The 25,919-nt window shown below is 45.5% G+C and overlaps 1 protein-coding gene across 1 annotated transcript in view; it reads left to right on the top strand.

Annotated features, from left to right (window-relative positions):
* ERBB4 (erb-b2 receptor tyrosine kinase 4) overlaps positions 1 to 20,179 on the top strand; it is a 590,120-nt gene extending 569,941 nt beyond the window's left edge. Inside the window, exons 26-27 of the mRNA XM_066553839.1 lie at positions 9,180 to 9,471; positions 11,876 to 20,179. Of these exons, the coding sequence (XP_066409936.1) occupies positions 9,180 to 9,471; positions 11,876 to 12,312 (729 nt within the window). The 3' untranslated portion in view covers positions 12,313 to 20,179. The remainder of the gene's footprint in view (positions 1 to 9,179; positions 9,472 to 11,875) is intronic.
* Positions 20,180 to 25,919: the final 5,740 nt, after the last annotated feature.

Genomic DNA, 25,919 nt, shown 5'->3' on the forward strand with positions numbered 1-25,919 from the left:
AAGCACCAATTGCCAACCCTGCAATTAAATATCAAGCAATTTTTATTTTTTTACAGAGATGTCTAATCCATATGTCCATGGAGATTGTCCTGCTTGGCTGAAGCAGCCTGTGGGACACTGGGAGCAAGTGTTCAGCTCTCTGAGCAGGACCTGGTGTGGCCTTAGGTCTGGTAGTGCAGCATCCTTGCCCCTTGGCAAAGCCAGGAGGGAGTTGTGGTTTGACCATGGTTCCTCCTGTGTCCAGGGTTTAGCAGCACCTGCTCCCCATTGCTTTTCCTGTAAGAGAAGGGAATTAGGTGTTCCTGCCCGAGTCATTCCTCCAGGTGTGTCCTGGCCACATGGGACTGATGGCAGCAAAACTGCTTCATCTTGAAGTTAATCCAAAATGTATGTGAATAGACCTCCAGGCTGTGTGGCAATGTCACTGTCGTATTTTCTGGAAAAATCCCTTCACCAGGAATTCTTCTCCTGGGAAGCTGAGAAGCCTCAGAGGAAAAAGGAAAACAATATTATCTCATTTGCTTCTCCTGTGTTTTGCTGCTTTGGAATGTGGTTGGAGATTGTTTATCCAACATGTGAATTGTTTCTATTTAATGACCAATCACAGTCCAGCTGTGTCAGGACTCTGGAAGAGGTCACAAGTTTTTCATTAGTATCTTGTTAAGCCTTCTGTCTGTATCCTTTCTCTATTCTTTAGTATAGTTTTAGTATAGCATTTTATAATATAAGTACATAAAATAATAAATTAGCCTACTAAGAACATTCAGGCAGATTCTCAATTCCTCCTTCATCCTGGGGACCCAGCAAATACCACATGGAGCCATTAAAAGCATCTTGTCCAGCCTTCTGGTATGGCATAGACAAGAGTCTCTTGTCTCTTAATTTCTGCATCAGGTGCAGAAATTCTATTTGAGGTGGAGTTTGTCTTTTAGAAAGATTGTCTTGATTGTATCAAGTGGGGTGGAAAATACATCACAGTTTCACTGGGCAATTAATGCTGACTCCTTAGCAGGGTTTGGATTCTGTTCCTGCCTGCCATGCACACTTTTTTGTGCTAGATCTAAGGAGCTGCCAGCTATCAGAAATCTCTGGTTCTCATGTTGTGATTCTTGGGGTGTCCTGTGCAGGGCCAGGAGCTGCATTCAATGATCCTTGGGGATCCTTTCCAGTTTAGGATGTTCTGTGATTCTCTGATTCTTCTGCTTAAAAGGCTAAACAGGATGTTAGCATTTGTATGTGTTTGCTGCTCAATGATGACAACACAGATGTCCTTTTCTTGGTTTGTTTGTGGTGTTTGCCACCTTTCTGCTTCTGCAGGATTGTCCCAAAAATGACCAAGTCTTCCCCTAAATTTGATATCTCTTATGGCAGTCTGTCAGGTTGTGGTCTTCTTTATTTATTTCTATCCCTTTTCTTTAATTGCTGCTCCTTGAAAGGTGATCAAACACTTTCTGAAAATCTTAGTAGTCATTTATTTTGCCTCTGTCACTTCCTTATGCAAGTGTGGGAATAAAATCTCCAATGCCAGAACAGATGGTCTTGTAAATGAACTAGACATTGATTCAAAGCATTTCACAGTGTTTCAGATGATTACACTGAGTAACTCTAGATCAGCTCTCTTGCTTCTTTAGAACTGCATGATTACTTGGAGAAGTTTGTATGAAGCCCTTCTGCATGTCTTTTGCTAAACACTCCATTTTGTGTATTTCCCTAGGAGAGTCTAAGCAATTTACTGCCTTCAGACCTTTAGGGTAATTCTGCAAGTCCAACAAACTCCTTTTCAAGAGCTCCAATTCCCATTTTCTGCTTTCCTAAGTTTTATTCTAGTGATAGGAGGCTCCTGTCCGTTCTGCTCTGCCTTTTGCATTAAGCACTTCCCCAGAGCTGTTGGTGTTTAGTTGGTGTCTGGCACACCACCACAAGTATTTTTCCTTTTTTCTTCTGGAAAATTCTTCTGGGTCTGTTTCTAGTCTTTGTTGAAAGTGTGGATAGCACCAGGCCAACCTTGTCCATGAAAAGCAGGAGATGAACCCAGACTAATAGTAATTTCATTGCTCAGGGTGAAGAGGTACTGAGAATAAGCATGCAAAAATACACTCTAAAATACATTACATGAAAAATTATTTTGGTCTTAATATTTTACATAAAAAAGGAAAGCTTCTTACAAAATATGTGTATCTAGAACAGGTATTTAAATATTTTTATTTAAATATGTGCTTTTTAAAATGTGCTAGTCTTGCTAGAGGAGAAAGGCAGAAAATTCCTATGGAGGACTCAAATGGAATAGATAATTCCTGGGTCTTCAGAGAGAATTCTCTGAAAGTGCTTTATTGCAATTAGTTTCTTGCTTTGCAGCCAGGCTGGCTGAAATCAGTGATGGCTCTCAAGGAGTAAACCCTTCTCAGCCTGAACTGATTATCAGGACCAACTGGTCAAATTAACTCATGATTTTGCAGGGAACTGCCTTAAAACTGGAATTTTTTAGTGCATTAGCTGTTTTCTGTCACAGTCAGGCTTCTTTATTCAGGCATATAGCTTTAGAGTCAGAGAAGAGGATAAAGAGTTAAAAAGGATAAAGAGTTAGAGACTTTGCTATAGAATTGGATGGTATTTTGGCTTCTACAAATGGTAAGATGGATTAAAAACAAAACCACCAGTCACAGTACCTTCTGTAAGCTCAGTGGATCTGGTGGGAGAGGCTGGAGCTGTACATTCTTCCATCTTTCATGTGTGACATGTAAATTCATTGAGCTTTAATATAAACTGGTTTAAAATCAGGCAGCATCTGCTTAATCCATGAATAGCTGCTGGCTGTGTTAACAGTAAAGAGAGCTCACAGCTGATCCATTTTCTTCTCTATCCTGAAAAGAAAAAGCCAATAGATACAAAAAGAGTAAGTAATAAATATTTTTACACTGCACTGATGAGGCATTCTTAGAAAACAGCAAGCTAAACAACTCTACATAATTCAGTAGATGGAAAAGTGGACTGAGAGTCAGGAAATAATTATGAGAGCCGGGAGAAAATTTTTTCTTTTGTGACAAGATGTGAAGCAGAAATTGTTAATGGAAAATATCCATTTGTGAGGAACACTATTTGTGGTATTCTTAAAATAGTAAAAGCACCTGAAAAATACCAGGGGGCATGATTTGCAAGTGCACCAAGCAGAGCTGCAGGGAGCTACAGCTTAACAACTTAAACAGCAGCCTGGTCCCCAAGGTGGAGAGGGCTCAGTGTCCCAGGGCAGTGGGACTCCTGGGATAATGCTTTGGGAGGACTCCCAGGTGGCAGGAGGACTAGAGAGCATCCTGTAAAATAAATACTAAATACTATACTTTCTAAACATAGATGCAATGGAGCTAAATGCCAGCACAGCCTAAAAAGCCCCCTTTGTTAGCCAGAGTAAAGAGTCTGCCTTTCTTGTTGAATGCTGCGGGAGGGGAGGGAAAAATAATTTTCAAAGCTATAAAAAGACTCTCCAAAAGATGCAGTTGGGAGAAGTGGGAGGAGGCACAGATGAAGTGTAGATTTAGAATGTTGAGAAATGATTATTTTATCCAAATCAGCTGGATGGTTAGTTCTTTTAGACTATTATTGCCACCAGAACCTCAGCCCTGCTCTAAATCAACTCAGCATTTCATCAAGAAGCCTATTCTTTGCTTTAAGAGACCAAGAGTGCACAATTATGGGTTTCTTTTCCCCCTTGCATAATAAAATTGGGAGATTATCATCAAGTTTCTATTCAGATTTTAGGAAGGCTTTTTTATTTTATTTTTAAAACTCATCTTTGTCTGTAAAAGCTCCCTGTTCAGGCCAGCATGTGGCAATGATTACTGCTGTAAAGGCTTCGATGGAGATGTGCTCTATTTCATTCTCAATGAGGGTTGATGGCATTTTGAGAGGCTCAGAATATCCTTTGATTACTGTATAAAAAAGGCTGGGCAAGATGGCAGTGCAGCATGCACTAGGAGGGGGCTGCTGCTGCTCCCAGCATCGCTCATCAACTTTCTTTTGTGCCTTTCTCTTTTTTTTTTTAATTTTTTTTTTTTATTTTTTGTCTTCCATGTCACAATCAAAAAATCATGGGTGTGTTGTGGTTTTGGTCTTATTCTCCATCCTTCCCCTGTTTTGGGATTTGAAGCTTGAGGTTTGTACAGAAAAGAAGATGCTGCTGGTCCTGTGTTTTGGACAGAGCAAGAGCAGTGCTGACCCCTCTGTCCCAGAGGGAATTGTTGGAACAGGTGGGAAATGGCACCTCATCCCTCTCAAATCGTGGAGAATTGGCTCAGTGCTAAAAGGTGCCATTACTGTAAAGTGTCTTGGAGAGTGTATTAAAGAAGAGAGTGACAGAAAGCTACTCATGGGTGACAGGAAGGATGGGGGAGTCAAGGAGATTGGAAGGAAGAGATAGGCAATGCCAGCTGTCTCTGTTCCTGCTCTGCTCTCTGTTTGACACTCAGATGCATTAACACAGACTGAAAGGCAAAGGGAAACCTTGCATCTCCATTCCTGTGTCATGCTTAGATCAAAGTGCAAATTGTGCCAGCTGAAATCCATTTGCCAGCCCCTCTGAAGGTAGGGTGGAGGATGGATGCAGGTTTCTGAGCTCCAGAGAACAGCTGGGTTTCCAAGCCTTTGGTGCTATGCAGCAGAATGCTTTTATTTCCAGTCTGGGTATCAGGCACAAAGAGAGGAGGCTACAGAAAAGCATTTCCCCTACCTTCTCCTGTCAGTGTAGCTGGATACTGAGTTTTGTGCCCAAATTTGGCATCTCTTAAGAGATTTTTTTAATTGGTGGGCTTGTCATCTTTGACTTCTCTACTTGGTGAAGACTGAAAATATATGGTTTATATCTGGGATTTTCCAGCAACAGCACAGCAAACACTCTGTGCTGTGTACGGGTATGTTGTTTCCCATGCCAAGATTTTGTTTTTGATGTATGCTATTTACTGTTCACAATCCAGACTAAATTAATCCTAGAAGGCAGTTTGGGTGTCCCAATCCATATGGACTGCTCTAAAAGAGTTAACAAGTATGAAAACAGACAGTTATAAGAGAAAATGATGCAAGAGAAGGTGGTGAAGATTTTTCTTTAGCTGAGAAGTTGGTCAGTACTGAGCTGAACCCAGGGGTCAGTGAAACACCCAAACTGACTTTGGACAGATTCAGGGATGTCTTAAACCCTCCATTCTGCCAGGACACGGGCTGGCATACCTCAGCCTATGGGAGCTGAGTTACAGCCCAGGATGCCTGCAAATCCTATCTGTCCTCTGGCTAACAGCAACCAGGAAAATGTCAGATGTAGAAAAAGACTTCATCTTTGTTTATTCTATTTATTTTTCCTTCTCTGATCTAAGCTGGATGTTTTGTGTCTCAATGGTGAAAGCAGCAGTTGTTGGAGACTGGAGCAAACTGATGCTTACACTGTTTCTATACTTGTGATCAACATTTAAGTTAAACATGTGAGACATTCTGAGAAAAGGTACTGCTGGAAAAGGGCTGGGATGTCATCATTTCCCATAAAGATTCCCCAGTCCCCAACTTTATGGCCAGGGAATGCCAGACTTGTATCAGGTGCTGTGAGCTGTAGGGATGGATATGCTTGAACCTTAACAGACCAGTGTCAAATCCTTTCTATTTATATTTCTATTTCTATGTGGCCTTTCTCTGAGCAGGGGCTGGGACCAGAAACCCCCAGGGGTCTGCAAAGCCTTCCAGCAATTACTGTACAAACAGCATTCCATTTCCACTGAACATTGCACAGTGATCTCATGGTGTGTGCTTTTCCCTTTGGTTTTCATCTCAGAAATATTTGCTGTCTGGAGCAGGGCAGAGAAATCTGCAAATTCTGTGGAAGCAGGACAGCAGCCAAGCAGAGGTGGCTGTTTTCTTGGAATGGTCTTTCCTATTTGAATTTCAGTTTGGATCTGTTGTAAAATACCAGGCTGCTCCCTTGGAATTTGCTTGGGGGCTGGGGGGGACACTCTGCATTGTGTGCTCTGCCTGCAGCCCCACCAGACCATCCCCAATATTATTCAGATCCACTCCCACCAATCAGCTGTCCTTCCTGGAGAACTGCTGAGATTTTGGTGCTTGCAGCAAGGTCTCTTATCTTAGGATGCCTTGCTTTGGTGACTGGAGCCTGGATACTCCTTTAGTTTAAAATTAGGGCAGGAGTTTCTAGGGGAAGGAGGGAGAGTGAGTTGTTTCTGGGGGCACACAGCCCAGGACTGATGAGTGGTACAAAGTGTTGCCAGTTTTTGCTCAAAGCAGGTAATTATTGAGTTGCCTGAGGCCTGGAGCAAAGGATACCCCTGAACAGCATCCCAGTGGCAAGGCTGGAGTGTTTTACTCCTGCTTTGGTGCTTTTTTGTGAAGGAGAGGAGGAGGGAGCTGGGTTTATGCACTTTGAGCAGTATCAGAGTGGGCTCAAACATGTGTGTACATTCATGCTGGCAAAGCCTTGCCTTCAGCAGAGAGAAATCTTTGTCCTGTGAGTTCAGCAGGCTGATTAAGAGCAAGGAACAGCAGTGATTGTGCAACCTTGTCAACATTTCTGTGGCTGCCCAGGAAAACCAGCTTGCAGCCCAAGGGGGCTGGACCCAACAAGGCTTTGATTTCATTGCAGTTTAAGAGGCAGCCAGAAAATATTATGTCCCTGCTATAAAGGAGGAGATATTTACCTTCAGGAGATTTTAGAAGCAAGGAATTGGAAAATGAAATTAATGAATAGAAAGCAATAACACAAGCCAATATTCACAGAAATGTTATTTACCTCTCTTGGATCAGGGCTCATTTTACACAAATATTGGCTGTTATAACAGCTGATGTGTCATTGGTATTTTGTACCAGAGGACCTTGGAAAAAGGCTTTAGGAGACATTTTCTTGGATTTCATTCTTTCTCCACCTTGTCATATTTTTGCCTAAAATTCAGTCATGTGGTGTACAGAATGAAATCTTGGGCATTTCTGGGGAGGGCTGCCCATGGAGTGTGATGCAAAGGAGTGAGGCTCCTTCTGGAGTGTGATGAGTTCCCCTGTCAATGGATGTGTGCACTTCCCAGCTAATGGGGATAGCTCACATTACAGCATCAAAAGGGAGCTGGGATTGATTTTTTTTTTTTGTATACAAGCTGAGACTTCTTAAGTAGGCTTATGTAGTAAGGTCCTCGAGCAACCAGCCACTAATGTCTATCTCAAAAAGGCAGAGATGATAATTCCAGTGAGACTTCTGGAATCAGAAATCCAAAATTCTAGAGCTTTTCAGTAAAGCAACACCTGCTGATTTTTTCAAGATAGTATTTAAAATGCAAAACCAACACCACACCACACCACCCCCCTCTACCAAAAATTCAACAAAGTAAATTGCATTTCACATAGAAAACAAAATGTTTTACCTGGTAAAATCTAAACATATTTTCTTCTCACAGTGTGATTCATGTCCAGACTAATAAGAGTTGTTTGAGGATAATCTTGGAAGCCTACAAAATTATGACCTCACACTGCAATTACCAGTCAATTTAAGCACACTTAAACAATTATATTAAATTTTAAATATTAAATTTTCAAGCCAACTTAATGGCACCACAGTTGTTTTCTTTGCCTCCTGTTCTAATGGAGCAGTGGCCATAGGGTATCAGCTCATGGGGAAAAACAGTAAAGAAGTAAAAAAAAGTGCAGACAGCAGTGGTGGAGAGCCATGTGTAAGGTTCTATGGTAAGGGGTGTTGCAAGACAAATATGTTTAGTACAGCACTATAGGGGAGGCATTAAAAAACCACAATTATAGTGATTTTAGTTGGCAGGCCACTGACTGGAAAGGCTCTTGTCAGCAAAAATAGCAATAAACACATTAATGGCAGTTCATTGTCTGCTGCCATCTTGGGACAGGGCTGTGCTAAGAGGGCCTGTTACTGTGGTGTTATAGTTGCAGAGGATGTATTTAAATATTAGTCACAGCCAAGAAGATCTAAAGATAGGACAGTGGCTTTAGCCTTTTGTGCTGAGGGTGGAGCAGAGCTCACAGATATACAATGCCATCCTGGAACAGTATTTTTTTAAGCTGCTAATCTTCTAAACTTTTACTGGCAGAGGGGTACAGCCCTGTGTACAGAAGTCAAGCCTATTGGCAAAAGACTTGCTTTTCTAAGACACACAGCTTGTTGTTGGGGGTGAGGCATTTGCCCTGACTGAATCTGAATTTTGGGTCCAGTTAGGAAGCCTGACTGATGTGCATGTTTCTCCAAATTAGCTCATACAGCTCATGTGACTTGTTTCATTCATGTGGCCTCTGGTTATGTATCCATCATCCATTTTTCTTTCCTATTAGAGTGAAATTGGACACAGCCCTCCTCCTGCCTATACCCCTATGTCAGGAGTAAGTATTTCACATTCAGCCTTTATTCTTCAGGCTTACCTTCTTTCTTCACTATTTTTTCTTTTTCTTTTTCAAACTCCTTTTTCCTGCATAAATGACTCAAAACCAGGTAATGTAGTGTTTATATAAGGAATCAAATAGTTAAGATCTGTGGATTCGTGTGCAGACTCTAGGGAGCCACATCCATAACTCTGACAACTTTTCTGAAACAGCATTTAGGTGGAAGGCTTGGATGGATGTGTGCATCTTTCCTTCCTGTCTGTAGGTCATGATGTTGAAAGTTTCTTGCATGTCTGTACTGACAAGCAAAATGGTAGATTGAGTTAAACCACTGAGCTGAGGTGCCAATACAAACACAGTCCACCAGCCTGAAATGCACTCCCTGATGGAATTACACATGGTGTGGGTGACCCCATGATTCCCACCATGGGACACACTCAAAGTATCACCCCAGGATAAACAGAGAGGAGAGTGGTTTCCTCCAAGTCAGGAGGAGATTTCCCAAACATGAGGTTTAAAGGGCTTTGATCAGAAATCATGGGAGGCTGCCAGAGTAAGAGAAGAGAAAACACCACCTTCACCTCCTGCAGCTGTGTGTGTCCAGCCTCCACGTGCCTGGTAGAAGATAAGTTTTCCTGCCCCATTTCTATCTCTTGAGCACTGCTGGGCAGATGGATGCTTTGTGGAAGCCTGGAAGCTCAGGATGGGCAGGGCAGGCACAGAAGGCTCAGCCATGACTTGCTGTTGAAGCTTCTCCCCTTGGGATCCTCGTTTCCCATGCTGTGTGTCCTTTGTTCCAACAGAACCAGTTTGTGTACCGGGATGGTGGCTACACTGCTGAGGTGCCGATGCCATACAGGGCTCCAGGCTGCATCATTCCCGAAGCCCCAGCTGCCCAAGGGGCCACAGCAGAGATCTTTGAAGACTCTTGCTGCAATGGCACGATGCAGAAACAGGTGGCAACCCTGGCAAAGGAGGACAGCAGCACCCAGAGGTACAGCGCTGACCCCACCGTCTTCATTCCCGAGCGCGTCGTGCGGGGAGAGCTGGATGAGGATGGGTACATGACACCGATGAGAGACAAACCTAAAACAGGTAAAGTGCTGCCTTTCCAGAGAGGCTCCTGGTCTAGCCTGGCTGCATTTCTTCTCTTTTTACATCACAGCTTTTCATCAAAAATGGCTTTATTTAGTTACTTGTCAGGTTGAACCATTCTGACTAGGATAATATCTTTTACATGGGGATTTGGTTTTCTCTCCTTAATTTTCTACTTTGAAATACTCAAATGTGCCAGTATGTCAAAGCTGGTAAGTCCCCCTTTCACGTTTTATTTTTTGAGAAATAACAAGAGGAATGAAAAAAAAGCCAAGCCCCCTTCTTAGCCAAACACAAATCTTCAGTTATTTCCAAGGAAATATCTTCAGCCAGCCACAGTCCCAACTTTGCTTTGTTTATTGATCTTCTTATTCTTGGCATTGTGCTTGGTAAATGTCATGTTGAACCTATCACAGAACTGATACACACAGCTGGCATTTTATACCCAAGAGAAGTCTAGGATTGAAAGAACAAGATGTGCTTTAAAGAGAGCATCACTGCAAGGGGAAGATTGCCTAAATCTGTGCCTGCTCAGTGTGCTGCACTTCCCAGTTTGCCCTCATTCATTTCTTCCTCTCTAAATAATGATAAGTCGTTTAGATGTAAGGGGATGTGTCATTATTAATTTGCTTCCAAAGCTTTCCATTAGCTTTAAAGAAATTAATAAATGCAAATGTAAATTATGTCACAACTGTGTTTGCTAAGAATTTGGACGCCATTTGTCCTTTGTGTTGCATGATGGAGGAATGGAGCAGCCCTGGGGCTTGACCCATGGCAGTAGCAGTTGTGGGAGTCTCTCTTGCAGTGATTTACTTTCAGAGTGAGCCCACATTTATGTACCCATACAGTGCACCCTGGGCATCCTCAGAGCTCTGCAGGAGCCCCCTGAGCCCTCAGGGATATGGGAGCAGCAGCTCCTTCCTGACCCCCTGGGCACAGACACAGGGTTGTCATGGTGTGGCCACACACTGTGTGTTCCATGCCAGCTGCAGGGTTCAAACCAAAGCACTGCTTGGCTCTCATCACTAAAAAAACCACGTCCCCACTATTCAGCTCATATTCAGTGACAGCTGTGGGCTCAAAACTATTCACTGGGTCTTGAAGTTTTGCCTTTAATAGTTTTGGCCCCGTTCTAGATGAAACCAGGTGACCCCTTGCACCAGGACTCTCTGTGGAGGTGTGTGCAGAGCCCTTGAGCAGCACCATGCTGCTGGAATTGGGGTGTTAATCCACAGCAAGTGATTTGAGGCAACTGTAGCCTGCTCCAAGTCCCATTTTGCAGCTGATCTAAGGCTCTCTTGTTCCCTTTCCAGGGCGCATTTGTACAACCTCTTTTTCATAATGCTTCAAGGCCCTTTGTCCTTCAGGGATGGAAGGTTTTTAATCAGGCAAATTGTTCTGTTAGAAATGAAGCTGTCTTAAAAGTTAGCCCTTGGGGATAGGCTTTGTGCAGAGAGCCTAACTAAGATTCCTATAGAGTTTTCTGGATGGAAGGACTGCAGAGCAGAGGGTTTGCTAATAGGTCCAAGGTTGCAGAGGCAGATGTTGCTCAGTGTGTTTGGGTCTGTAGATCATACACTGAGAGGAAGTCCAAGGGAGCACATGGGCTGTGGCTCAGCAAGAGCTGTAGCTTAGTTGGCCAGTGTATTTGATAAAAATATCACAATATTGAAATAGTTTTGATATTTCTAAGTGAAAGGATGTCTTGGAGTTGGTTGCAGATTGGGTTGGGAGCCTGGAAGGAAGGAAGGAAAGAGACTGAAAGAAGGAGTGTACAACCTGGCCTTTCCTGCTTTTGGCAGATGTGGGGGTTGGATGCCCAGAGAAGCCAGGTGGTACCAGCAAAGGCCAGTGGCAGTGCTGCTGTCAGTCTTCCAAGGTGTATGTTTTAACCCACATTGCGTGGAAAACTTCATTTTTCACGAGTGTGTGTTCAACGTAGTTGGCTCCTGATCCCATCTGGAGTTCTTGGAATGGCTGAGGTGGAGGAGGGTGCTCTAGTCCAAGTGCTGCTACACAGATGGATTACTGTTGGAATGTTGGGGGACACAAGACAGACTTTGGACCTGGTTAACATAAGAGATTTGATAACAAGATGCCTTAGCAAAAGCAAACAGAACTTTGAAAATTAGACCTAGATTGCAAGAAATCAAACAGGTTTACCAGAAAAAGAAAACCCCATTAAACTCTGCAAGCAAGAGATGTTGTTATATGCATAAGTTTATGTATGTGATTTTTAACCTAATCATTGTAGTACACATTACTAGTCTCCCTAAAATAGTATTTAAGTGCTTGTATCCCACAATAAAGTCGGATCCTGATCACCGAGTCAGTCTCCCCATCTCTCTCCATCGCTGACAGATTGCTACCACTCTAGGCTGACTTATTTTTAATCTTTCCTCAGATTACCTGAACCCAGTGGAAGAGAACCCATTTGTTTCCCGCCGGAAGAACGGAGATCTCCAAGCTGTGGACAACCCGGAGTACCACAGTGCTCCCAATGGGCAGCCCAAAGCAGAGGACGAGTACGTGAACGAGCCCTTGTACCTCAACACCTTCGCCAACACCTTGGAAAACGCCGAGTACCTGAAGAACAATTTGCCAGAGAAAGCCAAGAAGGCCTTTGACAACCCAGACTACTGGAACCACAGCCTGCCCCCACGGAGCACCCTCCAACACCCGGACTACCTGCAAGAGTACAGCACAAAATACTTTTACAAACAGAACGGACGGATCCGGCCCATAGTGGCAGAGAATCCTGAATACCTCTCTGAGTTCTCCCTGAAGCCTGGCACTGTGCTGCCCCCGCCGCCCTACAGACACCGGAACACCGTGGTGTAGTGGCTGTGCTCTCACTCAAGTGGAAAGGCAACCCCTTCTAGCTGCCTCACTCTCACTCCCCCTTTCTCCCTGCCCTTGCCCCTCCTCCCTCCCTCCCTCTCTCTCTTTCTCCCATGAGCTTCCTCTTCTTGCCAGTTCACTCATTTTTGATATTTCTAAGTGAAAGGATGTCTTGGAGTTGGTTGCAGATTGGGTTGGGAGCCTGGAAGGAAGGAAGGAAAGAGACTGAAAGAAGGAGTGTACAACCTGGCCTTTCCCACTTTCGGCGGACGCGGGGGTTGGATGCCCAGAGAAGCCAGGTGGTACCAGCAAAGGCCAGTGGCAGTGCTGCTGTCGAGCTTGTTCTCAGTGATTCAACTGTAGGGAAAGCCACAGAAAGGCTGATTCTTTCAGCAGGAACTGATGAGAGTCTGTACAGCATTCCTGGAAATCTCCATGCAATTTCCATCAGGGTGAAAAATGGACAATTTTTATATCCTGTGTGATAGTGTAGTAATTGAGATTGAGAATCCAATTTCTTTCTCTAACACTTTCTATCCCAGCAACTGAAAATAGCTAACATAGCTTTTCAAAAACATTCAGATCTTCATTGTGGCTTTCCAAGAAATGATGATGTGACTCCCACATACAGCTAAGCCCCTCTTCCGAGCCACACCGTGATTTTGTGCCAATTCCCAGCCACAGAGATTCCTGCTCAGAACTGGTCCCTGACATGACCATTTTTGTATGTGTGCCAACACAACAATCACTCTAAACACAAAATACCTTTCAGAAGAGAGTAACAAAACCACACCTCCAATATGTTCATTTGAAGCTAAAAACCAGGCCAAGAAATGAAGATTTGTATGCCAAAAGTTTTGCTTTCCTCTTTTATACCTGCTGACTATAAACACTTCAAAAGATTGTCACTAATTCTTCCCTCTTTTTCTTCTTCATGGTCATGAAGGGAGCTGGGGATGCTGTCAGGCAACACTGAGGACAAGACAGAGAACAGAAGAGTTTGATTTTCTGTGGGGTGGGGTGGGAAGGGTCCTTTAAACTGGAAGACAGACACTGGACTGGAGAAAACGCACATAGCGGTTCACTGGAAAGTTAGTTTGCACTTAACCTCTGATTTTATTTGAACTGTTTTCTGGATTTTGAATGAAGCAATATGGAAGTGACCAGCAAAATACAAAATAATAATTTTAAATTAAAAAAGAAATATAAATTATTTGTAAAGGATGACTGTGGAAATGCCAAAATGAAGCAAATCAAGTCTTTGGAACAATGTCTGCCATTCCTGAGAGGCCGATGCAGTGACTGCTTCAGAGAATACAGTGAGAGAGCAGCCAGCTCTTCCTGCTGCTCTATGAAGGACAGCAGAGCAAGCCCTGGGAAGGATCAGGGGAGGCAAATGTCCTGCTCTGCCTTGCAGCACAGTACAGAATACTATTTTTCTAAAAGGAGGATTACTCTGGCACAGAAGACAGTGCATATGAGGTTTGAGAAGTCAAAATGTGCATGATTTGCAGAGCTTTCTGTCAAAAATGTAAATAAGTATGAGTCAGTCTCCTTGCGCTTAGTTCTGCTTTTATCAACCTCAGTTTTTAGGTAGACACCCCCTGACCTGCTCCTCTTTGGAAATGTCTTTCAAACCAGAGTTCTGGACGTTTTTAGTGATCTGGGGCAGATGGAACTGGGAAAGGAGACACCAAGGCTTGCTCCTGGCACACCAACACTGTGTGTGTGAGAGCATTTGTGAGCCTAATTCCCACCAAACATCTTAAGGAAGCTTTGGAGATCTGCCTGTCTCTATCCATCAAGGCTTTTAAAGGGAAGAAACAATACCTGGTGGATGGCAATCTTGGGTGATGCAACAATATTTCAGTTTATGCACTTCAGCTCTGTTAGGGCTGAGATCTTTTGGGTGACCTGACCTGGCAACAAAACCAGCAACAACCAGGGGTCTGGAAATGGCATCACCCTCCTCTAAATTCCTGCCATTTCAACACCTTGCCACCTTTAATCTTAGGGAAGCAGAGGAAGGGAGTAAGAAACAAGCAATAGCTACCTGAAGCTTAGTGGGCCAGCTTGACAAAGGTGTGAAGAGATGTTAAACCTGGCTTGGTTGTTTCCCTTGTAGATGGTAAACAAACTGTGATCACAAGGCTGGTTCAGCTGTTGGTGCACCAGGTGTGCCCAGGTGTGCATCAAGTACAAAGCTGAAGGTTCTGAAAGCAGCAACAACGGGTACAGATCTTTGAGCTGGTAAAGGAGATCTTGGGTCAAGTGGTAACAAGGTGGTTTGTGGTGATATGACCACTGCCATGGCATAGATGGACACAATCTGCACTGAGGGACCTCTTCTGGTGCCTCTGGTAGCTCCTCACCACCTTAGGGGACAGGGGCACACACTGGGCAGGGGCTGGGGCACAGGGGCTGGCACAAGGCCCTGGGTGGCTGCTCCAGGGAAGGTTTGCCCACAGCAGTGCTCACAGGGTGTCTCTGCCAGGCTGGGACAATGCTGCCCAGCTGCCTGGGACAGAGAGCAGCACAGCAAGGTGGGTGTCCTGTTTCAGCAGGACCTTAGGTAGGTGGAGAAAGGTTGATTTGTCCCCGAACAGGTCTTGTAACAGAATAACTCCTGATGGAGAAAAAAATATAAAAAGCTGGCTCAGCTCACATGTTTGAATTGAGAGCTGAACTCAGAGGCTGCTGGGGCAGAGGCAGGCACACCTCCAGAGCCAGGCACAGGGATGGAGCTGCTCACACAAGGTGAGGCCTGTTTGTTCCTCTGGTAATGAAGTAGTGCTCATGTTAGAAACAAGCCCATGGAGTAATCCAAATGTAAATACTGGTGGGGTTTAACAATTTAACATTTTATTTCTTACAAGGCTTGAATTATTTATTAATTTTATTTGTTGACTGTGGGTGTGCTATAATATATTAAGTAGCATGGAAATGCAGAGGTTCCTGCAGGTGGGGCAGCAGGAAAGCTGGAAGAGGAGCTTGGGCTCTGCCTGGCAGCCAGGATGAGCCATGCAGTGCCATGCTAGTGGGGTCTGGGATGGCAGAGGTTTAATGAACACACTGATTCAGGTGGAGGGGAGAGCTCCACACACTGCAGCTTCTCAATTATTTTTTAAAATTATTTTCTGAGCTTCTGGTTTGAGTTGCAGTGGCCAAAACTGGCCCTTGAGTTCCATGCTGTGCCAGCCACCCTTTGCCCAACAGATGGGCCTGTGTGGTGCTGAGGCTGCTGGTGAACCAACCCAGAGAGCAGCAGATATCTGAACCCTGCCCCTTTCCTCTGCAAGAGAAGTTCTGAGCTTAGCTGGCAGGTTTGCAACAGATGGTTTAATCATGGCTAAAGAAAAAAAGAAAGGGAAACTGAGAGCAGAACTTTTTGGCTGCTTTGATTCCAGCAGACACTCCTGGCTGTCCCTAACTCACATCTTTGCCTTACTGGGTATTGCTCCTGGCTTGGGGAAAGAACTTGGGCAAGTGCACATGGCAAAATCATGACAAGCATTCAGCTGGGATTCATAGGGGATGAAAGATGAGGGCCATGGTCTTTAATGCACAATGACAGGTTTGGGGGAAAAGCACATAAATCCACACACAAACTGTGTTTTGTCAGCACAAAGCAGCAGGTGAGGATGTCAACAGAAGTACTTGGGCTGTGATTCACTCTCTAGTGCTACAGAAGTACCTGGTTATGTTTTGTGGGTTTTAGAATGCAGTCTCCTGTTTAAAATGTTCTGGTTCCTCCTGTCATGGCCTGTGTCACAGGAGAGCAGTGAGCAACTTTTCAAGGGCACGTTTTTACCTGAGTGTGGATCAGCCATTATCCAAGGCACAAAGCAACCTGCTAAAGGAAAGAGAAAAACATTTATTATTTTCTCCTGATCTCTTTCAGTGTAATTTGTCCTAGCTGTTATTACCTACCTGAGGGTTATTGCGAGCAGATGCTGGGGCCAATTGACTCACTGTAACATAATTGGCTGAAACCAACTCCTTTTTCATTTACTTCTTCAGATTTTTTCAGATTTTTCTTTTTCTGCAAAACAACCAGGAGGGATTTTTTTACATGGCCATTGGCTCAGATGTAGCAGAGTATTTACAACTATATTTTAAACAGGTTGTCTTTCTCAGGTAGCAAGAGATGGAAATAAATCTGCAGTAGGAGCCACCATGTAGGTCTGTTTGAGGTACCCTGAAATCCTTTTCTGTGTACAAAGAAATGCTGGATGTACCATTACTTAGTAGGAAATGTGCTTCTTGACTGCAAGGCTCATCTGCAATGATCTGCCACCTGTTCCCACTAAAGATCTCACCCTCAGCCACCACCAATGTCAGCCCAGAAGGAAGGAAAGTGGCAGCTCTGGAAGAACAGCTCACCCTGACCCTGTGGATCCACTCTTTCCATAGCTTTAGGTAGAGCTGGGCAGCACAGGGGAGAAGTATGAGTTGTGAAGTGAGCCAGCCTAGGAATACAGCTTGCTTCTTGGGATGGAAAATCAAATATTAAGGAAAAAAAATCTAATTTTGTCTAATGGTGTTTCTGTGTAGGTGTTGCATATCATGGTGGCAGCTAACAGAATGGTGGGATTGTGAGAGCTCCTTTATTCCATCTGGGAGATGAGGAGACAAGGCAGAATGAGGCTGTGGGTCATGTAATTCCCCAGAATAACTGGAGGCATCCCCATGAGCTGTGCTTCCCTGGCAGCCCAGGAACCCTGGGCAGGCATGTCCTTAGAGAAGGGACAGCACCCACAGGGACACACAGGGACACTCCCACTGCAGCCTGCCAGCCCTGTGGGGAGGAAGGAATGGAGCCCCAGAGGTGCTCTGGGCAGTGCCCATGAGTCAGGCTGGCTGCTCCCACCCTGGCTTCCCAAGTGCATTTCAGAACTATAGAGCTCAGAGGTGTTTACATGCTTGGAAGGATGCTTGGCTTGAGGGTGACTGGTGAAAAAGAGGCTTTAGAATAATGGGAGCCAGGCCTGCCATTTTCAGTCACCTCTTTGGCTCTTAAAGGACACCTCAGAGGGGGTGATGGCACCTCAGTGTCCCTTTGGCAAGGCTTTTTCAAAAGGTGGTGGCACATGAAGTCTCTGCACCTGCTCATTTCCAGCTGTCACTTGCTGTAGTCTCACTCCTGTGGATCTTGGACCTCTGCTGCTGACAAAACAGCTCATCTGTGGTTATGTAAAAATCTTGGATTTGGATCAGATTGTTTTTCTAGGTAGGGTGGCTGGCTCTACTGCTTATGTTCCATCAAGCAGGGAGATGCAGTTGTCCAGTTGTCCCACAGAGTAGCCTCAGTGAAGCACCACTGTGTGTGCAGGATTCCCTCTTCTTTATTTTCTGCCTGTTGCTAACCATTAAGTTATAAAGGTGGAAAAGGTCACTGTTACAAATGGGGCTTTCAGGCTGGGAACAAATAACAAAAATAAATCTATGTGGTTAGAAGCACCACTCTAAAATGTCCAAAAATCATGTTTCCATGTTAGTTCTAATATTATTTTAGCACAATTTTGTGTGGAATAGTGGTTTGTTCCAATGGCAGGCTCCTTGCTCTTGAGGAAATCACAGGCAGGTGAAGTTGAGGTTGGTGGTGGTGCTGCAGTGATGGCTGGGATCTGCCTGTAGTTTTGGACAATGCAGAGCACTTTTTAGGGAACTTTGTGGTTGTTCAGGTCTGACTGTTGGTGGTGGGACTCGGTGGGCTTGAGCTGTAGCCAGTCTCATCTCCTAACCAGAACCAGAGGGACACCTTCTGCCCAGGGTGTCCTCCAGCTGGGGACTGTGGCAGCAATAGAGGAAAAGGTGTGAGGGGGAACATCCCAATAGGGAACTAGAGGAGTCAAAGCTGGGTAGTTTTTCCCCCCTTTTTTAAATTTCATTTTAGAAGTGAGCTTTGTGGACCTTGGCAGAGAGGGGTTTCAAGGGGAGTTTTGTAAGGCGTTAGGCAGTGTGAGTAGTTCTGTCCCAGTTCTTCTCCCCTCACCAATAAAAAAGCCATGAAATCACCCTCCAGCAGTGTTGTGGATGAGCCCTTCACCTGCTGTGGAGGTGCATCCTGGCCAGCACCCTCAGGCTGCTGGCTCAGGTGTGACCAGGGCCACAGCTACAGGACCCATGGGCTGTCACCGAGCGCCATTTGCCAGCACTTTGGTCCCCAGCCCAACCTTTGAGCTCTCCTAGGGGGGAAACACTGCATTGTCCATAGCAGTCTGAAGACTAAACCCTTTTGGGATAACCACAGTAGGGAACTGTGACTGGTATTTTCTAAGTGTAGATATGTATGCTGTTCTTTCGAGGTAAGGTACTCTGACATATGTAGCATAAACTGGTCCTGCTGTTAAATGGGTCGATTATTAACTGAGCAGCTGTGTAGGGGGTAGCTAACTTTGAATGCACGAAATCACTGTTCCTCTGGATTTGGGATGGGAGGTAGGTACTGGCTGCTTGTGGGGGTACTTATGGTGGGGTAATGCAAGAGGGAAATGCAGGTCAAGGAGAAAACTGGGAATTTTTTAAAGGATTTTAAAGATGGAAATCAGTACCCATTTGATACATTATTCACAATGGTTTTAATCCCTTCTTTTGCTCAGTTTTTGCTACTTCCCCAATATTGTAAGCTGGAATTGCTAAATAGGTATCAGGGAAGGGAAACTGAGGGGAAAAGAAGTCTCTAAGAGCAGAGATAGCCAAATTTCATTTCCTGACCTGGTGGTCTTGAACCACTGACTTTTCAGATGAAGCTCCAATTCAGGCCCGGGGTATGACATTAGTGTCCCCTTGGAATCAAAGGCTCCCACCTGGCAGGGGACACTGGGGTAGCACTGGGCTCCTGGTGCCAGCATGGCCCAGCCCAGAGGAACCAGCAGCACACACAGGTGGGGTGGTCTGGGTTCCTGTCAGTCCTCCACGCTCTGAAAGAGCCACAACATCAAACAACAATACTTCTGCCTTATGAAGTACCTTCAGAAGGAGAGAAGTGTCAGCAAGTTGGGGAAGACACTCATTTCTTGCAAAGTGATGCATTCAGAGTTAGCTGCCTTTCTGAAACAAAAATAAAAAGAAATTCAATACCTACTGTATGTTACTTTGAAAATGTGAATAGTATTTTTATAGCTTGTTAAAGACACAGCTAGTTGCATTTGTAAATAAGGATAATGTTGCTTTTATTTTCCTTGTGGACACCATTGTTTGGAACATAATTGTCCTTAGGGTTGATTTGTATATAGGTAATTTGCTTGTGATTTAAGCCGCTCCTCCCCTTTCCTTTCTCTCCCTCCCCACCCTCTGGTTTTGGTTAGAGGTACCATTTTCAGCATTCTGTGTGATTCTGTGTTTTAGCACTGTTGTGGTGTGTTCAGACTTTCTGCACTTGCTTACACAGTAGGGTATGCCAATCGTGTGTGGCGTAATGTTCCTTTAACCTTTCCTTTCTCATATTTTAGCTGTTGGGAATTATACACTGTTAAAATACTTACTGACCTGGGTTAATATTAGGTACATATTTTAGCATAATTTCCCTTCTTTTCATGGTTTCTCGGGTTTTTTCTTTTGGTTTTTTTTTTTTCCTTTCCCTTCCCTTTTGTCTTGTTTGGAAGCTGGGAAGAAACCTGTGGATCTTCTCTTTGTGTGGTTCTATTCCCCACTCCCGTGTGCAGCCCAGAGTTTCTCCTCATGGTCCTTGGGGTAGAGCTTTATCTGTTTGTTAAGGCAAATGTAGACTGCGACCCACCTTGCATCAACCCACGCTCATCCCAGCTGAACAATTTGAAAACTGTTCTGCCTTTTTGTTACATGAATCTGTCAGAAATATATTTTTAATTTAATATAAATGAAATTCAATAAAATATGAAACAAAGTCTCTGTGCACCAGTGAAATCTCTCAGAAGGTGGCTTGTGTGCTGCCAGTGCCACAGAATCTCTATGTCCATGGAAAGCCCTGGCATGGCCCTGACCTGGGGCAGCCACACACCCTACCCCAGCAATCCCAGGGTTGTGCAGTTCTGAGCTTTTCATTCCTTTTAAAACAAACCACAGCCCATGAACGTGTTGGTGCCTGTGTCCTCTGCCCCAGCTCACTCACTGATTCATCTGCCCATCTTCTTTGCTGGAGGGAGTAGAGGGTGGTGTGGGGAATTGTGCCTGTGTGTATTTAGACACAGAATTCAGTGCATACATAAAATCTAACCCCAAGCACCTCATACCTGTTATCCCAACAGGCACCCTCTGGGCATGCACCCCACACCTACATGCCTTCATCTCACACCCAGCGCCACAGCTTGGCCAGGGCAAGCTGCACCTTTAAATCGAGTTGGAAAACACCTTGGAGATGCTTGCCATGCTCTGAGAGTGAATTAAAAGATTCCTTCCCCAGGAGCTGCAATGCCCACTCTGTGGCTCATTTCAAACCCACGATTCACACACAGACCTGTGAGATTGAACTGAGGCCAGTGAGTTAACTGAATCCCTGCCAGTGCCACAGGTTCATTCACAGCTGCTCCCAGTGCCCCCAGTTTGCCTTGCTGGCTGCTGAGCATTGCCCCCATTGCCAGGCCTCTGGAAAGCATTTTAAATTTACCTAGAAACCCATAAAGGTCATGTGGCTCTTTGAGGCACATTTTAAAACACTCCAGTCTCCCTGGATTGCCACTCTTTGTTTCACAAATGGCCTCAACATTTTCTCCCCAGCAGCCTGGAAAGGTCATTGCAGACACACACACGATTTTCAGGGCTGGAATCCTGGAGCATTCCCCACACAATTCTCAGGGCTGGAATCCTGGAGCATTCCCCACACAATTCTCAGAGCTGGAATCCTGGAGCATTCCCTGCTGCCTCCAGGGAGCAGGAGCACAAGCTGTAACACCACCACTCACTCAGAACTGGTTAGGGTGATGGAATAAAGCATTCCCACTTCAGAGCTGTCAGGAATATAAAGTCTGTTTGCCATAGGAGGGGAAGGGGAAGTGAAAGAGCCCTGCTGCAAGTCCATGTGCAGCCACACACCACAAGGCTGGAGCACACCCAGGGACACACACACACACTGGTGGAGCCCCACATGCTGGAAAATGCCTGGTGCAAATATTTGGCATCACTGAGATCTTCACAATAAAACAGGCCACGACAGAACTCCAGAAATGCTTCAGAAATGAGAAATACAAGTTTTAACACACACCCCCTTTTCCCCAAGTGGGTTTTACTTAACTGGCCATAATATGAAGGAAAGGGTAAATCAATCACCTATTTTCTAGTGAAATACATTAATTTAAAGCCCTCTGCTACTCAGTCAGAGTAGCTTGGCAAAGGCCATGGGGTTCAGGTGTTTAAAGTGGCATGGAAAGCACAGTCCAGCTTTTGCAAGCAGTTTCATGCTGTGTTACTAGAGATGAAGTTGTTTTCTTGTACCCTCATACATCAGTCTGGCCCATGGCTGCTCAGTGTTCAGCTTACTGAGGTTTGCAGAGGCAATACTGGCCAGCTGGCACATTTTGACCACAGCAACAAGCCTGTGCCCTGAGCACTGGAGAAATTGGTTTTGCTCCCTCCAAATGCAAAACAAGCAGCCATTGGTAGCACTGTAACACCTCTGTTAAAGCCTGGGACCTTCCCAGCAGGAGAGGCTGCTTAAGCAATTTCAGTAACAGCCCCAGAATTCAGACAAATCTCTTTAAAGCTTGCACTCAGTTTGCAAACCACACAAGGACTGTAAAGCTGCTGAAGAGGCCAAATGAGCCTCTCATTTCAAACAAGCTCTCCAAGGCACTGACGTGAAGTAAAACAGGAAAGTAAAAAACCATCAGCAGGTAAAAATCAGCTCAGCTGCACTGATGAGGCTGAGGCTATTGCAAGGTTCAGGAGCCTTTCCTACAGCAACTTTCAACAACTGGGCCAGCAAACAATTTGGAAGCTGCTGCCAGAAGCCAGGAAAAGTCAGGAGGGAGAAAACCAAGCTGCCCTTTGGCTCCTTTAAGCTGCCTATAACACACTGCTCAGCCTAATTTCTGTGCCAGGCTGGCAGGGAGCCCATGCTGGTGGTGGGACAGGCTGTACCAGGCATTGCCTCTGGCTGGGCAGGAACACAGGGCTCTGAGAGACAGCCAAGAGCAGTGCTGCAAGGGCAGTGAGTGGAGAGCTTACCTGAAATGCTGGATTTCTTCCCTGGTCCCTTTGTTTTGGCAAATCCTCTCCTGGCTGAGCCTGAAATGGGTCCTCCTGAGGCATTTCAAGACCACATCACTGAATGCCTGCCAGCTGAACAGCTGGGAGAATTTTGGCTCCAGTCAACCAAAACATTTGCTTGGTCCTTTTGAAAATTTGATGCAGGGTGGTGTAAGGGCAGTGGTGCTTTTTGGGGGAGCTTTCATTTGGGTTTTTTCTTTAGCTTTGTACACAGATTCCTCCCAAGAAGGTTCCTAGAGATGCTTTGGAGTTTTGGTACAGCACCAGTGCATTCCTTGCTCCCTCCAGCCTGTCCCAAATAGCTAATCTGCTCTTCTGCAGTCAAAGCTTGTTCCTTCCTGGGGCAAAGATTATTTTAAAAGTTGGCCAGAAAGTAGGCAAAACCATCAAAACCAGCTCAGACCTTTGCTCCTCACTCACCTGGGGTTTTGCTGTTTGAGTCCAAGCCCTCTCCAGCCTCCAGAGAAGCCACCAAGGAGATGTCCCAGTCTGTGGCCACCACATAGCACCCAGGCTGTCTCAGCAGCCACAGAGAAAACTGGCATGGGACATGGTGGTTATGACACATAAAGGCAAATTGTCTGAGCACTCATGGATACCTGTGACAATAATTTGCCCCTGAGACCACAGGGAGCCTCCACATCCTCCAAGAGATGATACTGCTGGGAACAGGTGGGTGAAGTCCTCAGCATGGCCACAGCCACTCTCAGGGAGCTGCCATGAGTCTTTACAGGTGACTATTTAGAAAAAAAAAAGAATTATTATACATAGAAAACTTTTTCCATGCTGTCTGCAGCTGTCCATTCCAGCCCATCTTCCCCACCAGAACAAGGCATTGCTGGGTTTTTAACCCTGACCACCCAAGTCTATCCAAAGCCTTTGCTCAAGGGCACAACCAGCAATTCCAAAGGAGCAACCACTCCATACTCCAACCTGTCATGCCTGCTCACTGCTCCAGAAGGAACAGCTGACAAACAGCCAGCACAACTGCAAAATTATTCTTCTCCTTATGCTAAATCCTCCCCACTACTCTCTGCTTTTTTCCACACCAAGAAAAGCCTTTCCTGTCATGCAAAGAAGATCTGTATAAGCTGCTGCATGCAACACACTGGCAAGTCAACAAGATTGTGGCAACAAGGGAAGAAGTCATATTTTCCTTTCAGCCATGAGCACAGAAACCTGCTTTGTCCCTGTCACACAGGGCACTGCTTGCTGTGCCCCCTGCAAGAGCCTTGCACAAAGGAGGAACAAGAAAGGAAATATTTTGTTCCCACAGAACAGAAATCACCATGATTTTTCAGAGCTCTTTACCAGCATGTGTTCCTGGCAAAGCAAGGACCAAATGAGGGAGGGGATGGGCCCAGGGGAGGGGAGGAGGGAAGCATCTGAACTTTTTCATGCCCTGCTGCTTTGGCACCTGTGTCTCCCTCTGTGTCTCTGCCTCTGAGCCTGCTGGCCAAGCTGGGCACTGCAGGACTGCCCCTGCTCTGCTCAGCAGCTGAACCATCACACACTGCAGCCTGGCACAGGGAAGGCAGCCTGGAAAGCCACAGGACACAGCTCCAGTGACATCCAGCTAGGATCCAGCTACTCAAAGCCAGGTCAGTCAGCAGTGAGTGCTCCTGCACCCCATTGCCTCTGAGGGACACACGGCAGCCCCTGGGCATGGAAACACCTGCCCTTGGCTCCTCCTTTGCCAGGGAGGGTAGTAGTTTTCCACTGAGGAGTTGTTTCCTTATTCTGTTACCTTCTAACATGGCAAATGGCACATTTGGGTTCTCCAGTTGTGCTGAGTGCCACATCATTGCTTTCTGAACCCTGAATCCTGCCAAAGCAAGGGAAACAAACCTGAGTTAGGGGTACACAGCCAATATGACTGAACACTGAAGCCACCCTGCCTGCACTGCTGTCTGTAAGAAGTGATTTACACATGAGGAGAAACCCAGCAGGAGCCTGTCCCTGTCAGTGCTGCCTTTGTGAACAAGGCATTTCTGGAGGCCCTGACTAAAGTGACAAAAAACCAGAGGCAGGGGCACCAGCCCATGAACAAAGCCATTTACCCCAGCACTGCCATGCTGTGACCTGAACAGAGAGCAGGGAGGCAGGAAAGGAATTGTTTGAGAAATATTTTGTTGAATGAATTTGCTGCTTTGCTAAAACCAGTGTTTGGTGGGGCTGTGGTGGCTTCCAACCAGGAGCCAGGAGTTGTGGAAGGAAGTGGGGACCACAAAGCCTCTGAGGACCCCAGCACATATGATATCAGCCAGAGTTAAACAGGAATAGTTTGTGTATCTGGGGCAGACAGATTGCATGTCATGCCATTAGATGTATTGTCTTGGTCAGAAGAGAGAAATGAGGCAAGAACTTTCTTTCTCTGCTGTTTTATCTGCTCTATGCAGAATTGTCAGCTTATGCAGAAATACCAAGCATCAGACAGTGAAATGTTTGTACTGCATTTGCATTGTTTCCAGAGCACAGTAAAACATTCTCATTTTGATTGAAGGTATCTCTTAGCCTCAAGGGAGAAAATGATTGTGCATGGAAGGCAGGACTGATGACTGAGTAGGTTTCCAGTGCTGGTCCAGAGCACTGGAAACCATGGCCTGAGCTGTCTCCCAGGTCCCAAGGGCAGCAGAACCACGAGCTGACCCTGCCAGGCCCTGGCTTGTCAGCACCCACAGCCCCCATGTGCTCACTGGCCCCAGGGGATGGGCACAGACCAGGCAGACACGTGGATAAGGCACAGCAAACAGGCTGTGGGAGTGCTCATGGAGGCACAGAGCACAGCTGTGCACACCAGTGAGGCTGGAGAGATGCAGCATCTGTCCCAGAGACCTCAGGTGTGCTGCCACTCCCCTCCCCACAGTGCTGTGCTCTCCAGCTGGCTTTAACTCTGTTTCTGTACCAATGCCAATGACCACTTCAGCACAAAGGGAGCATGGAAAAATAACTCAGTGTCAGGGGCTTTACTAATCCTGCTGGCTTTTTGTTCTTTGAGCTGTGGCAACCAAAATCTGTGAGCAAGGAGTTTCTGATGGCTCTGATGTCACACAAATTTACAAAGAAGTCTGCAGGTGGATCAAAGCCAGGCATTTGTAATGTAAGTGATTAAGAGCACCTATTTGTGTCCCAGCACAGAGGCTGAAACACCTGAGGCTGTAAACCCCAGCGCTGCAGGGGTCTGCCTCCATCCCCTGCATCCAACCACCAAATGTGGGAGAGATCATGGAAACATTAATCTCATTAATGATTCAGCTGATTTAATTGTGTATTTCTTTGGAATCCACATACTGTTCTGAGTCTGTCTAGGTAAGTGGGGCAAAACCTCACTGAGCTCTAATGGCATGGAAGAATTTTACCAGGTGGCTCTCTGAAACTGCAATAGTTAAAATAAGTTAGGCTCCAAAATTATCAGAGCTCAG

Source organism: Molothrus aeneus, chromosome 7 (genome assembly GCF_037042795.1).
Source record: "Molothrus aeneus isolate 106 chromosome 7, BPBGC_Maene_1.0, whole genome shotgun sequence".
NCBI lineage: Eukaryota > Metazoa > Chordata > Aves > Passeriformes > Icteridae > Molothrus > Molothrus aeneus.